This window comes from Mugil cephalus, chromosome 17 (assembly GCF_022458985.1).
Source record: "Mugil cephalus isolate CIBA_MC_2020 chromosome 17, CIBA_Mcephalus_1.1, whole genome shotgun sequence".
In the NCBI taxonomy this organism is placed as follows: Eukaryota; Metazoa; Chordata; class Actinopteri; order Mugiliformes; family Mugilidae; genus Mugil; species Mugil cephalus.
This window is the reverse complement of record NC_061786.1, coordinates 7,783,371-7,801,285: the sequence shown is the minus strand read 5'-3', so window position 1 is coordinate 7,801,285 and position 17,915 is coordinate 7,783,371. Positions and strand designations below refer to the sequence as shown.

Sequence of the window (17,915 nt, the reverse complement as noted above, 5' to 3'; positions counted from 1 at the left end):
TCCCAGGGGTGTTGTTATTATTTCACTCATGTATTGGCTTATGCTATCATCTCACTAAGGAATAACTGGAAGAGGTTGGGAGTGGTATTAAAAGAAACCAAACCCATGTGCACATGGTAGTGCTTTGTAGAAGCCTATTTTAGTTGGGGCTCATAGCGCTGTGTTCCTGCATACGAGCAGTCTGCCTGCCTGCACTCAGAACAGCCTGTACCATCCGGCAATCTGTACATTTGGCAGGAAGATGAATGCCATCTCCATCCTCACCGGCCGCACACATAAAAGCACACAACATACAGTAGGCACGCTGCTTTCACAAAATAGTTTTAATTGGTAAAAAATAGAACTACTCGCACAAGCACATTGAGACAACTGTATCAGAACTTGTGAACTGTTCATCATCACAAATATGCTCTGGCAAAGTAAGAAGTGCTAAAGCATTCACAAAAATAAGCTGCGGTTATCAAAAATTAACGTCTCGGTACAGTATACGCAGAAGAGTTGTAACTCTTTAGAATTTTAGGACCTAGTCACTTTGCACTCTGGCCATTTATAAGCTAATGAAAGTTGCGTGCTGATGATCAAGCTGCACAGCCACAAAAAAAGAGAAATTTCTAGCTCCTGTTCCCCAGCTGAATCCTATCAGACAGAAATCGATCCCCTTTTTTTTTTTGCCTTTTATTTATTTACTTCCAGAGTGCCAGTTGTGTGATGTATTCGCACTGGTCCAGAGAGCTTGCATTGCTCAGCCACTTGAACCAGTCTGCTGTGAAATAAAGTAACACAGGTAAAGGTGCACTGAGTAGTCTTCTTATAAAGAAGATATGGCATGGACATGGTATTGTATCTTATTGAAACAATCTGAAGGAATCCTGATCTCACAGTTTAAAAACAAACATCATAAAATCCTGGATACTTGTGTACAGTTGTCACAGACCTACAGTGATGCAGAATTCCTAAAACAATCACGCTTTTTTTTTCTCCATTGTTTTGTTTTTTCATTCATATAATACCACAGTCGTGTCTTTCTTGCCAAACACTCAGTGAAGTCTTGCTGTGCTTTGGGAAATAAAGGAATAAAGAGGATTTAAAATAACCCTCGAAAGCTGCACTGGACTGTACACAAGCATCCAGCTGACTTGAGACTTAGTCTGGCAGAACAAATCACAAATCCATAAAACATCCGCTAATGTATAATTCATGTACAAACGACGCGTTAAAAAAATAAACAGAAAGAACTCCAGATATTATTATTATTATTATTATTAAAACGTGTCATCATGAGACGATTTGGCACATTCTCGAAACACATAGCGTGTCAGTATTAGTAGATGACATGGCACATTCTTTACTCTGTTTATTGCATTGGTTATGGTGCCTGGAGAGTGAGCTGTTGTCAGGAGGACGGTACTGTCGGCTAAAGCGTGGGCGCGAGGGCCAAGTCGAGGGCGGGGTGGAAAGCCGGCCCTCGCCAGGCTGCCCGGACCGGCAGCGATGCCCACGGAGGTGCCCGTGGCGTGCCGGCAGCAGCCTGCAGGTGGCGAGCTGGGCTCAGCCATCTGCTCTCCCCCAGGAAGCCGCATGTTTACGAGAGAGAAGGAGAGAATGTGCAGCCCTATACATCACTGCCAAGGCCTGTCTCATGAAAACATAAAAACGATATCCCTCTCATATCTTTCCCTCAGAAGAGTCGACACGCTGGGGAGCTGTGAAAGCATATCTGCTGACATATGAGTGAGGGGGAGTTTTTGTTTATGTGTGAGCGGCGAGGACATGCCTTCAACATGCATCAGCGTTCTCTTGTCAGTTCATGTGACACGTGGCACAAGCGGGACAAGCGGGTTGAGTGAAAAGAAAAAAATGGAGAGATAGAATGACTGGTAGGTAAAAGAGGAATGGTTACACGGCCAAGTGGGTGCAATTTAAGACAGTGAGAGCTTCTGCAGGTGCAGGCTGGTAACATATGCGCACTGCTGACGCACTTAGAAAACAAGTCACATATGGAGAATGACTCAAACCTTTTTTAGCAGCCTGCCACACACACCGCTAACCAGTCGACCGTGACTCAAGAAGCATCTCCCTTTTTCTTTGTTTTTTGCCTCCCTGCCACTGCACCATTAAACATCGATTCAGCCAAAGAGGAGCATTTTCCGACCAAGAACTCCGAGCAGGAATGTCGCCTCACGTCACGGGCTAATAAAGGGGATTGGTGAAAAGTACTGTGAGCAGAGGCTCCGATTAAAGCTCATAGCGAGAGTAAAGGATGCCCTCCTCCCCACCTACCCCCCACCCAATCATCCTCCTGGTCCAAACATCTTCCCTGACTGACAAGCACATACCCCCAGACAATAAGCACATGTGATTGCTGAATTCCGTTTCCATGGCAGTGTGGAGGAGGATGACAGGAGTGAAAAGCGGAGCACATGCAAAAAGCCGGCGTGTCTTGAGTGTTTACATGGAGCGTGAGTATGTGTGGGCGTGCGTGTCTGGCGAGGCTCGGGATGGGTAGCTGCTACTTACAAAGCAGATTGCCATTGTTTGGATGGTAATATGAAATCACCCTAGCAGACAGTCCGCTCCGTTCACACACTGAACGCTCTCCTGTCAATTTCTCTCCATCTCTCTCATATTCCCACCTGCAGAGAGAAAGACGTAGGCAACTGTTTGTCTCCATTTTCCTTCTTCAATCCAGCCCAGCAGCCCACGGTCTACTCCTCCTGACAGTCCTCTTTGAACACTTACAGCAGGGTAATGTTTCTACAGCTTTTCAGGCACAGGCATTGTGTGGCTACGGCTCAGTCCTCTACCAGGCATTCCGCTGTATTAATACACAGACAGGCTCCACACAGCATGCTTTAGAGGCAAAATATCAACATCATTCTAGTAGCTAACAAAAATATGACCTTTTATTTCTGGCAGGTCCACGTTGCATTCTAGTGGAATACGAAAAACTGCAATGGCTTGCTATGAAAGGGTTTTTACTTACTATTCTCGGGCATCATATTGCCTAATTTGACAAATGGGAAGGTACCGAACGATTGTAAATAGCAGCTAAATGATTGCTTTTTCTCTTTCAATTCAAACCTTTGGCGAGGAACAAAAAAAAAAAATCTACACGGAAGGCTTCCTTATTTGCTTAATCCATTCCCCGGGGAACTCTCGGTGATTTACTGATGAAGGATGTCTGCATTTGGTTAGCGGCTCCCTTCGATCCTGCAGCACCTTACCCCGGCTCCTTACACGTTCACACCGTTTGTTCCGAGGCGGTGCTCAGGGAATACCTCCACTGCTTGTGCTTGCAAAACAGAAAGAAGGAAGAAGAGCAAGATAGAGGAGAAAGGGAAATTAATTCGAAGTTGTTGCCCTCCTTTCTCATTTTTTTTCTCTCCACCTCCATCTGGAGTAGAGCCTAGTGTGTAGCCTAAGCTGTGATGGTTTCCCCTCAGGCTCGTCTCCTTTTAGCTGTAGCGTACACATCGCTGCTTTATTACACATAGTCCTGCAGGCTGTAGCCAGTCTTATTGTCTAATGGTGAAAGAGAGCAGTACTGGTGCTGGAGCTCCTGCTGCTGCTGGAGCAGCTGTTGCTGCTGCTGCTGGAGCAGCAGTTTATCAGGGGGAGGGAGTAGGACCAGGTCTTGGGGGCCATGCCTCTTCCCCGAGCAGGTCATACAGAAGATGGACCCCCCCATTAAAAGGAAGCCTGCCGAAACAAAGGCCACGTACACGGCGCCCCCCGGCTCAAACTTATTGCTCTCGGGCACGCTGGAGTCCAGGAAGTTGGTGATGACCTCGTTGGTAAACCAGGAAGCGGGCACCAGACACAGAAATCCCGCCGCCACAAAGCAGCCGCCGCTGGCGATCGCGGCGTGCCGCTTCGAGCGGCGTCCGCCTCCCCAGCGCGTGCATTTTAGTCCCAAGGATGCAAGGCAGAGGCCCATGGCGGCCAGCACGCAGCACAACACCATGGTGGTGCGAGCAGTCTGCAGGTACGCAGGCAGCGAAAGCACCGAATACTTGAGCGTGCAGCTGAACATGCCTGTGCTGTACCAGGTGCAGTCCATCCACAGTCCTTGCATCTGGGAGATCGCCGTGATGATGTTGGAGCCCACGTCTGCGCTGACTTTCCAGTTGGGCAGCAGCGTGGCCACCATGGCTCCCATGATGCCCAACAGCGCCAGGACAAATCCAAATATCTGCATGCCTGTGGATGCCATGCTCCTTGTTAAGTCGATGCTGCTGCTGCTGCTGCCGCCTCAGCCGTTGTCCTCTCCAGGCTGCATTCACCCAGCGCCAGCCAGGCTCGTCGACCCCACTGCCCAGCCGCCTCGCTCCCCACCCTCGGTGTCGTACCAGCTGCCAGTCAAATCCCCAGTTCCTCAGCTCCTCCGCTGCAGCTCCGCTGGACTGGAGGAGAGAGACAGTAATGAGAAACTGAGTGGGTCTCCTCGCGCTCCCTTCTTCTCTCTCATCTCATTCAACTCACACCAGCCCAGACTTTTTCTGGCTGGAAACAAAGGACGGACGAGAAGCACGAGCAGCGGCGAGCTGGCTCTGCCCCGACCATAGGTAAGCAAAACACGGGGGGTTGTTGTGCGTGTGTGCATTTTCTACATGCTGCCTCTGCCTTTACAGAGCCCCATAGAGCTGTTACTGGAGAGGGAGAAATGAGTTTGTGGTATTTGCAATGCTCAATAGCTATGTGGACTTAAAGCTGCAGTGTCCACAGCCCACTCATTAACAGTGTATTCTAGCACTTTGAATTCAGTGCTGAGCCTTGCTATTCAACATTAAAATAACGGTATCTTATGGTTAGTTGTAATTTAAAATGAAACTTGTATACATTTGTATTATTAACATTATATCTTGAGACTTTCTAGCCTCATCTAAACATTTCAGATCCTTAAATAATCTCAGTGTAGTTGTTTGCTGTCGCTTTATAAATGAGTGAGAATTTAAAAAAAAAAAAAAAAAAGAAAAGAAAAAAATCCCTTACCCCGGCTGGTGCAGAGCTGCCCCTGACGCGTCACGTTGTTCGCAGTGATTCCTGTAAACACACACGGTCACAGAGGGAGAGACGGCAGCCTGGCGGTGAGGGGGCGAGGAGGACAATTCAGCCCGGACCGCCGAGCCATTCAAGCCATCCATTTCCTTAGCAACAGCGCATGAGAGACCACACAGGCTCGGACGGAGCCTGGGAGAAATGACCGTAGTGCCGTCTCTCTCTCTCTCCTTCTCCTCCTCTCCACAGCTCCACTCTCCCTCGCTCTCCCTCTCTCTCTCTTCCCCCTCTCTCTCTCTCTCTGGTTTATGTGTGTGTGTGTGTGTGTGTGTGTGTGTGTGTGTGCGGAGAACAGCAGTCTGCCTCACAACTTCAAGCTCGGCTCGATCCTCACGGTGCAGCTACTGTACTTCTGTCACCTTCTCCTGTCGACACAGACAGCGATTAACTGCTCCTCTATTTATTTCAACCATTTCAGAAATACTCAACTCTGCGCTACTTTTAAAACACTTGTTTTTTTTGCCGGTCGGTGTTGCATCATTTGTTTGATAAAATCGACATGATTTTACCACAAATGGTCAAAGCATCAGTGGGGAAAAAAGCGGTTTAGTTAGATGTGAGGCTAGGTTAACTCGATAGCTAGCATTTTGCAAACAATGCTACAGATTTCATCAAAATATGGATGCACTGACATCAGAAAAAAGTTTGCATTTTTTTGCAGAATTACGATTATTATCGTGGGATTTGGAGGAAAAAATTAACAATAAGAAGAATCTTTAATTGATATAACATAATTTTTAGCAGTGTGTTCTTGATGCATACAAATTTTTCATAAAAAAAACTTCTTTGAATTTATAATGTATCAGATTTCTGAAAACAAGACGACAACAAACAGGATTATTATATCAGATTTGGGTGAAAATATTACTTGGATTCTTCTACTAAATAAAATTATCTACAGCCTTCTCTGTGAACATTTTTTAGTGAAATTAATCTCCCAACACATCAGCATGTAACAGCTGTGTCTGATTTTTATCTCAGTTTTATGTTCAATAGCTTATTAATAATGTACTCTCTCTCCACAGAGAGCTGGTGGAATTATGTGAAAGCATTGTGAATAGTCTTTGGCTTTTTTTTTTTTTTTTTGGGTCAAAAATATGCTAAGAATTAATTTGGAAAAAAAATGCATTTTTCACATACTATAATATGAAGGGTTCCAGTATGGTATTTGTAGTGCAAACCTCTAATTGTCCATACAGAGTGAGATTACTAGCACTACAGACTTTATTCTGGTGGAGACAAATATTCTTCCTCTGTAATGTTAACTAACAAAATTAGGATTCTTGTACTGAGCTGCTCACTAATCATAATGCAAACCTGCTGCTGTCACAAGATAAGAAACGGCAAAGATACAAAGTCTAGATAAGATTTCCAATCATAGCCTCCCTTCACAACTGGAAGGGTAATCTAATTAACGCAGAAGACGTAGCTGCTATCATCACGGGCAGATGAGGTGGTCAGATTTTGCGTGTGAGGTGGCCCTGTTTGTTTATGTGCTGGTCCAGAGGCCAGAGGAGCATGTGTACCCCGCCATGCCAAAACTGACCGCCCCTGGAGCGCCATCTACATCGGGCGTCAGCGGGAGGGTAAAACTCACACAGCTGCTCCCCTGTCTTCGCCTGTCTTTCCTCTCCGCTCTGTAGAGGACACACAACAATGCAGGGAGTGGCTAGGACGGCCTTGATTCATGAATGACAAAGAGGACAAAATGAGAGAGGGGGTGAAAAAAAAATCAGGCAGGACTAATAGACCTGATATCCTTGTAAACGCAGATGGGCGCTGCTGTTATTTTGCTGCATGGGCAAATCAACAAAAACAGCCAGCTGTGGGAAATTATTCCACCCCCCCCTTCCAACTACAGTATGAGGGCCAGGTATTGGCCACGGCGATGTGTAGTCATTACGTATAGATAGGTTGGGTAGCAATTGATTTGTTTAGCTATTGATCTGTTTGTTTAATTTCCACCCGGAGCTTTCTCCACCCTCAACGGTTTTCCCTTTAAACTGCCCCTAAGAGACCTTTTTCTTAAAATTAGATTCGGCCAGCTCGCGGGGACGGCGCACACCACATTACCTCCTGCGTGAGGATGGTGTCGATCTTTCAGCACCACATTCTCAGGATTCCGTATGGGATACCGCTGCAGCAAGATAGGATTTATTTTTTATTTTTTTATACAGTCTTCTGCAGGCACACTACACTGTAGCCTCTGCGACCTGTCTCCTTGTAACCGATGAGATCTTAAGTGCTGATGCTGGTGTTGTTCTGCGCGCAGTAAGATAAATAAATAAATAGATTTTTTTTAGAGGGCATGGATGTAAGGAGGAGAAAAAAAATGTGGGAAGGGGTGAAAAGCAAAATACTGTTAACATACATCCGTAGAGTGCAGATGTGTGACTCCGTGATGTGTGAAGATATTGCAGGCTATTATAAGCGTGGTCCCCTTTATTTTATCACCTCGCAGCAGAGCTCTCCAGCCCTTCTGCAGCATAGCTGCGAGGCGTAACTGGACCGGCCACGCTCCCCCTTTTGCCCACGCGAGGGGCTTTTATCGTTCAATTAGCATTTTCCCCCTTTTATGTCCTCCCTTGTGTGATTGGTGTTTCGTGCTCATCGTCTTGCACGGGCCGTTTGTTCACAGTTCAAATGCAAGGTGTCATGTGATGGCCGCTGTCAACGCGATCTTGTTGTGTGGCGGGGGCCCGGGCCCAGTTTTCTTTATACATAATATGTGCAAACCTGTCTCTGGCAAAACACTTGTGACATGTCGCAAAATTACCGGCACTGGCTGCGACTAAAGAGTCTCTTTAGCTCAGTCCGTTAAGACGTGACTCCCAAGTGCGCAATCCTGAATGGCATTTAAGCCTTTATTGTCCCCATGATGTTCTCGTTTATTACAGTAAGTTTCTCATTTCTGGGCAAAGTTCAAGCTTTTCTGTGACGCAAACGTCTCTCCAAGGAGCTGATCTCGTCAAGCAGCGGGGCTGCAGACTTGAATGTCTTGTGTGCTGGGAAGTATGCTGGACTGCTTGCACAGGAAGCCAAAGCCCTTCCTCCTTAAAGCCCTCAAGCGATATTAGCCTGGTATATTCTGTGGCATTGACTGCTGCCTTCTCCTCTCTGAGAGGCTGTCTCCTTCCAGTGATGTAATGGAAGTTGTCTTCACAAGGTATTGTCATGATTAATGCAGCTCTCCCCCCCTTTTGGATGTAAGATCCATGTGAGCTTTTCTCCTTCGTATTCCCCGGCTGTATATAGCTTTCTTCCATCCCCCTGCTCTTTCCCAGAACCTGCCATTATGTAAGCACAAGCGTTGGTGGTTCAGGTAGGGCAGTGGCTGGTGCCCCAGGGCCCCCTGCCATCTCGTCTTGGTTACGCTTAGAGGGACATGACAAATTACTGCTTACACGCCATTGGGCAAGAACTCGCCAAGACAGACACATCGGGGGTGGAAATGGGGAAAGGGGAGCCAGAGGAACCACGGGGCAAAGATAGAGTAACAGAGTTTCCTGCTGAGCTTTCGGAAGGTCAAACACGTGAATTATGATAATGCACAAGTGTGTTAATATGGATGTTTGACTATTTTTGCTCAAGTGGGTCAGAAAAGGTCTGGAACTGTGGACAGAAGCAGACGTGTGACTTTTAGATAGAGATCACTCACATTTTGCCCTTTTCAGACCCACTACCAGGGGAATCCTCAGTATAGCATTATAGACAGAAGCTGTCACTCTTCATGGGAATACAAGCTCCCTTTGCTGGTCAATCAGATTCTTGATATACAACACAGTAAAAAGCCTCTGTTATAATGGGAGGGTTCTGTAAGAAAGAAAGGTAAATCATAATTTATGTATGTTTATTTGAAAAATTACAGTTTGTGATGAAATCTGATGTGTCAAGTCTGAGGAAAAAAGGTAACTAAAAAAAGAGAACTTACGTGTGACCAGGCTTTTTTGAATTGTGAATTTGTTCAGAGACTGTGTGAGTATGGGGGTGTACAGTACAGTTGGTACACACTTAATTCACTTAAAGTCGATACAAGTTTAACCCCAAATAAATCTCATCTGTTCTTGCTGGAGTTTTCATCATCTTCCTTCCAAAAAAATAAAAGAGCTCACAAAGCATCAGAAACATCTCATTATTGAAAGATATCACTGAGCTAAGCGCACCAAAATAATTCAGAGGCATCAGATGTACATGTCACACAGTGAAGACAATCAGCAGTAACTAAAGCAAATTTTGCACAACAGTGACATTACCAAGAACCGAGAGTTGTGGCAAAACTGACAAGATAACAAAGAGAAAACTGCTCAAGGAGCGTGTAAAGAGGGACAAAATAATATTAAAGGAGCTGCTGTTGCTCTCGCAAATATTGGTTGCGTCCCAGATGGGACAACTCTATCCTTCATCTGTCTTGGCATTTGGGGAAAGGTGGCAAGCTGCAAGATTTTTCGTACATATAATAGCCAAACTAAACTTGGAAAAAGAAAGAAACTAATTATATCCTATCCATAAAACAAGCTGAAACAACAGCAACATGACAACTGCGAGTAGCTTCTTTAGTTATAAAAGACTGGTGAGAGGTTTTGGTTCAAATAGAACCAATTGTGAGTGTTGCCCATCAGAAACTGAGCATGACTGGAGTCTGTTAGAACCAGATACTTACTTTCAGTTGTTTTGGTGGACGACTGAGAAACTTGACATGTTGTTGTCGATGACACCAAGATAGAACATTTTGCCCAAAATTGTCTCGTGTATGTTCGGCGTAACAAAACAAAACTGCACTAGTCTGGAACCCAGCCAAACTTCCCCCATTCACAACATTTTTGTGGCGCTAAGTTGGTCTCTCTGTTTGGAACTAAATTGATCTCATTGGTTGTACAAGTATCTGATTGTTTGTGAGGACATTTCTTTCTCTGTATCGGTTCAAACACATCCCATAATGAAATCCAAATGGTCTGCTACTAGTCTCGGGTTCTGAATTGAATTGAGTCTAGGTCACAAAATAAGCATGTAATGGTTTCAGCATCCTAATTTATTTAAGCTGTTTCTCTTTCTCTGGAACTGGGGTGGGATTCTTGACTTGTGCCAGTTGGATTTGGCAAGGGACCGTCGTCCTGATTGTGAGAAAGCTTAACATGTGTACTATCAACAGATGTTTGAGGAATTTGTTTTCAACTTGAGGACGGATCCTTGCATAACAATTCATGTCCGAGGATTTCCGGTCTCTGCTTTTTGTGCATGATCTCAACAGCAACCGTCGTAAAAAAAAAACGAGGGGGAGAGGGTAAGCGATAGGAGGCTGCAGCAGGGTGACGGATATGGTCAATAAGTCAGCGTGCTTCTCAAGTTCAGGATCTCCCTGTAGATGCAAATTATTTTGGGGGGTTTTGCCGGGAAGGTCTTGGGGGCCATGTTCATAGCACCTCGGTAAAGGGGCCCCGGTGATGGCATGTGATTTAAGATGGAGTTTCCTTGCATGTTGAGGTTATCAGGGGGAGAATTAATGGCAGGGAGCCGGATATATTACCGCGGTGATACCTAGTGAAGCCATGTAGCAAGGCCATACATAAATCATAGCAGCAAAGTGACTTGGACAAGCTGACGGCTGAAATGTTGCTGCCTGTATAGTCCCAATATCGACTTCTCCCCATGCCCCTCTCTTAAATCATGAAGTGCGGAATATAAATGGCCTAATTATTCCAGCAGAGAGTGAAATTAAAGGCATTCCTTTTTTTATTGCTTCTTCCTAACAGATGGTGCTGTGATCTCGTATCACACTGATACACTGAAATATGAAATCCGGACCGAAGCGTTGATGTGACAGGTGGACGAATTGATTCTCATAACGCGAGTCAAATGATGCTGCCGCAGCGCTCGATACCATCGACGGCACCTACCACACGGCCTCTGTGTTTTAAATGCGTCATACAAACTGAAAGCCTGAGTAATAGACTTATTCATCACAAGTAAATCATCAAGCATCAACATTAAAAATGAATCGGAGCTGATATTAACAGCTGGGCAGCACATGCGCGTCACATTGTCCTTTGTTGCTTCCGCTTTATTGAACCATCTAATGCTGAACCCAAGAGTTTAAAGCCTTCTCTACTTTTATAGCACATAGCCTTCAGGGCTGTCGAGACAAACAGTTTTCACAACTGCCATCCCATTAAACGCCACTGCGGCAAGGAGCTCAGCAGCAGCCAGCCCTCTCTGGACTATACTATAGATGTGATCAGAGATAGTGCTGCGCTTTACAAGGGCTTCCTCTCAAACGCTACCTGTGTTGTTTTAAGGAAGAGGGGAATCTAATCGACATCTTTTGCTCCCCCCCCCCGGACCATTTTAGTTTCTCCTCCTCCAATTATCGACGCCAGCCCCTAGCCCGGGACCGCAAAAGGCAGCTGTAAATGAGAGTGAGTCACACTACCCAGAAATACAAGCTGCAAGGATGCACGAGGAGCTCCACAGGGCATGTAGCCGCTACAGGAGGGCTGTTGAGCAGAATTAGATGTCCTTTTGTTTTACCTCTGCGTAGCTTGAGTGGGGGGGGGGGGGGGTTGTCTTTGGGGTATTTGCATGGTTGTCTTGGCTTTAAACTTTAAATTAACAAGCGGTGTAACATTGCCAATGATGCACCTGCATGTTTTGTTCCCCTTCAGCTTTTACCGTATCTCTGTTCACATCCCCGGTGTCTTTTGTTTCCCTTCTTCTCGGCTTTTACTTGTACAGCCTGTGTTTAAAGGAAAAACAGCTATTGCACTTTCTGATTAGACATTTTCCTTTCACGTAGTCATGTGAGCTATTCTGTAGACCACTATTTTTAAAAGCGCTCGAAGTCAAAAAGCTCTTAAGGGCAATGAAATGTATTATTATTATGACTTACACTGCAGATGTGTCTCCACAGAGCCTCATTGTCAGTCTGCTCAGCCAATCACTGAACAGTTCCTCTCAGTGGTCCCTCACTGGGGAAGTAACGCTATTATCAACTGTGGGAACATAGACAGGAGACTGCCCTGCTCTGCTGCCCACTGTCAGGCTCTGTCATTGGTCCACACACAGTGGAATATCATCCTGATTGTGCAGTAACCCCTTAGGCAATAACTTGCAGGACTAAATGTGAGACACCCTTGAAAGATGATGGCGGTCTTTGTGCTGCAAAAGCAAAGATGGAGAGATTCAGAAATAGTCCCTATAATGTATTTCGGTTTCTCTGAGTCTGTCATGACATGCAGATGATAAAAAGAAGACTGTTTACAGGGGAACAAGCGATGAAGTGAGAACGTGCGGATGTATATGCGTTTGAAAGTTAAAGATCTGAGAGCGAGGGAGCCACGCTCTGCCGAGTCTGGCACGATTACTTCAACAGCGTGTCATGTCAACTTAGAGCTGGCACGGGGACGGTCGGGAGGCGACTGCCAGTGTGGAACCGGAGCCGAGATTCCCACCAGCAGCCCTCACTGTGCAGTTCAGTTCAGATTCCTGAACAGGGTTAGTGGTACACAAATAGAGGGCGTGTGCGAAGACTGTGCAGAAAGCTCAGCTAATTTGACGGAATAAAAACTATATTTGTCTGGGAAGGTTCTCAGACATCCAGGTGCTGGTGTGTCAGATAAATAACTAAAAAGCTGTAACAAGAGCAACATTTTTCACTAAGTAGCTTCTTCAGTCTGAAATTTGTTTTTCTTTTTTCTTCTTCCAGACAAAAATTACATTGCAAATGAATAATAATAAGTGAACTAGGTTAATGAAACTCACTATAAACTAGACAGTTTATATACTATAACTACAACCTTATTTAGTTTACAGTAATATACTGTTGTTTACAGTAATATACTGTTGTAATAGGTGAATATTCACCTATCAGCCACAACATTAAAACCACTGACAGGAGAAGTAATTCACGTCACATTCATTCACGTGGATGTTACTTAGACATGTACCCCCCACCTAGACCAGACCAGACACCCCCATCCCATAGCTATGACACTCCTTGATGACAGCAGCCGTCCCCAGCAGACTGACACAGACACACACAAAAATGGCTTAGGAATAACTAAAAAAAAAAAAACAACAACAAAAAAAACCTTGATGAACAGCACAAGGTGTTGACCTCTATCCCAAACTGAACAAGTATCCGTGTGTAAACATGTCATATTATTTTTAGGACGTCATGGGCGGTCTCTAAGGGGCGCTGGACTTTTATGCGATTACGTAATTAGTCGTGGACGTGTATCCGACAGATAAGTTTGGAACGACCGCACTGGTTCACCTTATAACAATAGACTATTTCTACCAAGATGACCTTCAAAGGCTACATTCGTTCTTATCATCTTTCAGAGTGCTCTCACTGAGCTGAGCCTCACAGAGCCACGGTGTTAGCGGGGTGGGGTTACACTTCCTTGCCTTTCTTTCCATGTACAGGCTTCTGTTTTCATTCTGTCCGACTGTCCCATTCTTGTGAATGCTACATCTCAGGAAGGTCGAGGGGGAATTTCTTCATATTTGGCACAAATCTCCACTCGGGCTCAGGAGGAAACATTTCAGATATTGGTTTCCAAGGTCACCGTGACCTCGCCGAACACATTCCCGTCCTCAGCTCAACCTGTACATGCTGATTGTGACAAGCCACGCAAATGTCTAATACATTAAGAGGATGATGTGATGACCTATCCAAAAGGTCATGACGGATTGAGAGACGCATACAAGCATGATAAGAGTAATTCTATTTTCTTTTTCTCTGAGGTATTTGACAGCAGATGAAGGGTGTGAGAATTAGCTCCGGTGTCTGCCGTAAAGCAGGAAGTGAGGTCTGTGGCTGCCTAACGCACCCATCTCTGGAGCCATATGTGTTTATTCTACACTGGCTTCACACTGGGTGGAAGCGGTTGAGCCGGATAGACGGAGATGGTTAGATGAAGACATGCACCCTACAATGAGTCAGGCTTGAAGGGATTGAGAAACTCAGCAGTGATGCAGCGACAGAGAGGAGCTCAGTTTCTATGGTCCATCGCACAGGTGTTACTGTGGCAACTGGAGCCGGTTCGCCAGCCATCCATGCTGCGTCATCTTATTTTCTGCCTCCCCCCTTTTCTTTCATCCCAGTGTCTTGATCCTTCTCCTGCCTCCCTTTCTTCGCCCAGCTTTGTATCCCTCCTGCCATTTGTCAGGCGAGCTTTCTTCTCCGGCATTTTTTCCCCGCACTCTCCTTTCTCATCACACCTGCCTGCTCTTTCGTGCCACTTTTTGTTCTTTTTTACCACATTCCCACGAGCCCGCTCTTTGCAATCTAGTTTCAAGGTCTGTACTAACCACCCCCCCCCTCACCATGTTGTTTGGATTTCCTCTATTTTGTGTGTGTGTGCGTAGGTGGACGTTGGAGTCGTTCACTTCACTCCTCTGGTTGAGCCGCAGATCCAGCAGCCCTTCAAGCTGGTGGAAAAAGTCGTCAGGAACGCTTTCCAGTTCCGCAGGAAGTACTGCTTTAAAGGACTCGAGTAAGCGCAATTATACAACTATTTAATCTTGCCTCTCCCTCATCTGTCATTCTCTCTCTACATATTTTATCTTCTTTTCTGACAGCGGCGTCTTCATCTCATGGTTGATTAAAATGCCATTTGATTGGCTTTGCTTTCTCACTGGCACCACTCTGAGAAAAACGAAGGCCTGGCTTTTGAGGCTTTTTTTTTTTTTTTTTTTGCAGCCAAACCCGGAACTTGAGAGCTCTCTCCAAAACCGTTAGCAACGAGCCCACACGGCCACATGCGTGTGCACGCTTGCCCGCCGCCCCCGTGCCTGTTAGGGGAGAGTATGTAGGCCCGGATAACAAAGGAACTCTGGCTGTGTAAAAGAGAGCCGTAATTATGAGTCATCGAGGTGGCATAGGAAGACGAGGCAGAGTATTTTATGTAACGGCGGTGGGTTGGCGGCAGCAGCTCCAAATTGGGGAGGCGGCAAAGGCGGCGAGGCACCTGAAAACCATCTGTGCCGCAGAGTGCGTGGAATTGGCCACTGCTCGCATACCTGCGGCAAAGGAGCACAGAAGACTGTCTAGTTTTCAAAAGTAAGCCGCCGCCGCTCCGCGTGAGAGACTTTCAGGGCGAGAGCCAAAAAAATAAATGAGTATTTAAAATTTTAAATCGCAAGTGCCCTCTTTACGTCGGAGAAGTTTGCATCGAGCGCGACAGCCCTCCTCGACTATGAAGCCTGGCAATGGAACGGATTTAACAATTCATGAGCAGCTCTTTGTGTGATTTCAATTAACTTTCACAGATCTGAAATAATTGCTGAGGGATAATTTCTTTCTGTTTGAACTTCCTAATGCCATTAAACTTGCATGATCATTAAGATATCAAAGCGACCTGAGCGTAGGAATCTCCGCTATCACATCTCCTCATTCTTCCCCGCAGAAAGCTGTTCCCCGAGGCGCGTCGCGACGAGCTGACGCAGGAGTTGATGCGGAAGGCAGACGTGGACCCCGTTCTCCGCCCGACAGAGCTCACCATACCCCAGTTCAGGGCCCTAGCGGATTCCTACGCTCATCTCTGCGAGCGCGAGGCCGGCCTCTTCCACTACGAGTTCAGAGAGGAGCTCAGACTGAAGCACCTGGCCAGGAAAAGAAATGTGCCTGTAGAGGCTTTAATGGAGGCGGCAAGCGTCACGCCACAGGGTCCGCTGAAAATCTGCTGAAGCAAGCATGGGAACGGAGAACGGCCCACTAATAGCTTCTGTTAGCGTGGGGAAACAACGGACTGCTCTTAGCATTGACGTTCCCACCTGGCATAAGCATGCATTTTTAAACATTTTCACTGCACCCAGGGAGCAATAGGTTATTCTGTGTACATGGAATCCTGGAAACAAGGCACAGAGAGATAAAAAAAAAACATTTTCTAGGATGCAACACCCCACAGCAAAGTCATGTGTGTAGGAGAGGATAAAGAAAGCAAGTAGTATCTCTTTATGTCCCAATTCTTAACTTCATATCCATCTCGCATAACACCGCGTCCTGTGGGAGCTGAAAGAAACATCAGGAGTGTTTTCAGGACAATTTAGAGAATGAGAACAACATGGCAGCACCACATCCAGGCCATTTTCCCCTCCTTACACTGTGTACTCACCTACTCACCTGGGAGATGGAGCCTTAAGGGCCAAAGAAAGTGCTGTGAATTTATCCACAAAGACTCTCATGCTAAAGGAAGACGTCTCCTATTAAAAACATTTTTTTGTTTTAATGTTTGAGTGATATTATGTAAGCTCTGTATGTTTGCCCGTTATTGTACATCTGAAGCCTCAGGATGCCAAATTAAATTCTGGCTGCTAAACGAATCAAGTTTTGGTACTTAACTCCAAAATATCGACAACTGTGTATTTTGGGAAATATTATAAATGGCGTGTCTTTTAAGTTCAGCTCAACGTGCTGTCATTATTCAAGGTTTCACAACAATGAAGTGTTTGAGTGTTTGAACAGATTGTCACCAGCGGAACGTGGCGGTTCTGCTTCCTGCCAGCGCGGCAGATGGTTTGCTGGGGTTGACTCGCCAAAGGGAGAATTTGCTCAGTTTTGGTGATCGGTCAGCGATAATCTCCTGCCACAATCAAGGACCTACGCGGCAGATACGCAGGAGCGATGTGCCGTGAGTTATCCGGTTAGCTCGGTGACCCAAGAGAAATGTGATGTGGTCTGGAGAAGCTTTTACTTTGGTGGAGGAGGAGGACGGAGGACAGCAGGGTGGGGAGGAGAGGAGGGGAGGAGGGTAATTACACACTGATGAGATACACCTGTGCAGCAGAGACAGGAGTCTGTTCGGACTGAACCCTCCCTTCAACGATTCTACCTCAAAATTATACTTCCACAGCCAACTCTGCGACACAGAAGACGGTCACAGTTGCTATTTCCAGCAGCGTCACGTGAGGACCAGGTGTGTGATGATGGAGAGTCCGGTCCCACAGCGACACGTGAGTCAGACAAAACTGCCAGGTATCCCTTATAATAACTGTGTATGGTGTCTTAAGGTAATATGTGCATGCGTCAAACACCCTGCTATCAAGAACCACGCATTACGTACACCGATCAGCCATAACATTAAAACTACCGACAGGAGAAGTTGATAACGTTGAGCGTCTTGTGACAGGACGATGTTGTGCTGGAGAAACTTTTAGATCTGGCATTCGTGTTGATGTTACTTAGACCAGATCATACGTTTAAGTGTATATATGCACTCGTTTGTGGTCTATTGGGTAAACTATTGCAGACGAATGCACTCTAATATAAGTCACTGGAGTATAAATGAATATGTTTATAAAAAGGACTACGTGTTAAGCGATGGTAGAAGCAGCCAAACTGGAATATCCAGAAGAAATTACAACGGAGGTCCTGCATTTAAAATCTCAGCTGGGTAAAGGTGCTGCAGGACCTCTCCACGCTCCAGAGGAAACGCTATGATTTTTGCAAAAAAAAAAAAAAAAAAAGTCACTTAATAATAATGACCCTCAGCCCACCATCATTCATAATTAATGTTTTTTTTTTTTTTAGTGCGCTGCTATTAAACCGCTGCTGGATCATCGCTCTCTAACTTCATAATCCCCCCTCACCACCACCACCACCAGAACCAGACCGCGTTGTTGCCGGTTGACGGTTGCGTGGCTGCGACCAGGCACCATCTTGACATATTCACTCCTAGTGATTTGTCACAGATTGTAAAATGCAGTAAAGAGCAAAACTGCTGTTATTCTAACATCACTGGCTCTCTGGCGGTGTCTTTTATCACATCGTACGCAGCCTCGGGGTGAATGCTAAACACGGCCTTACATTTATTTTCCGTCGTGAGGCCCGATGCAGTAATGTGAAAACGTGATGAAGC

General features: G+C 45.8%; 2 protein-coding genes across 3 annotated transcripts in view; one reads left to right on the top strand and one right to left on the bottom strand.

Annotated features, from left to right (window-relative positions):
* tfb1m (transcription factor B1, mitochondrial) overlaps positions 1-16,461 on the top strand; it is a 30,687-nt gene extending 14,226 nt beyond the window's left edge. Inside the window, exons 7-9 of one of the 2 annotated variants that reach the window (XR_007114642.1) lie at positions 14,425-14,552; positions 14,759-15,118; positions 15,465-15,617. Coding sequence is in view for 1 of the 2 variants with exons in the window: in XM_047610897.1 (XP_047466853.1) it covers positions 14,425-14,552; positions 15,465-15,744 (408 nt within the window). In the remaining variant the exon portion in view is untranslated. Of the gene's footprint in view, positions 1-14,424; positions 14,553-14,758; positions 15,119-15,464 lie in introns of both variants that reach the window. The other variant, XM_047610897.1, reaches the window with a different exon arrangement.
* Positions 306-5,205, bottom strand: LOC125023557 (claudin-20). Its single transcript, XM_047610898.1, has 2 exons — positions 4,993-5,205; positions 306-4,403 (listed from the first exon to the last, which is right to left on the bottom strand). Exon 2 carries the CDS (start codon positions 4,211-4,213, stop codon positions 3,485-3,487), a length of 729 nt encoding a protein of 242 aa, XP_047466854.1. The 5' UTR covers positions 4,214-4,403; positions 4,993-5,205; the 3' UTR covers positions 306-3,484.
* Positions 16,462-17,915: the final 1,454 nt, after the last annotated feature.

Coding starts and splice junctions, on each gene's coding strand:
- LOC125023557 (XM_047610898.1), bottom strand. CDS start 4,213: ATGGCATCCACAGGCATGCAGATATTTGGATTTGTCCTGGCGCTGTTG.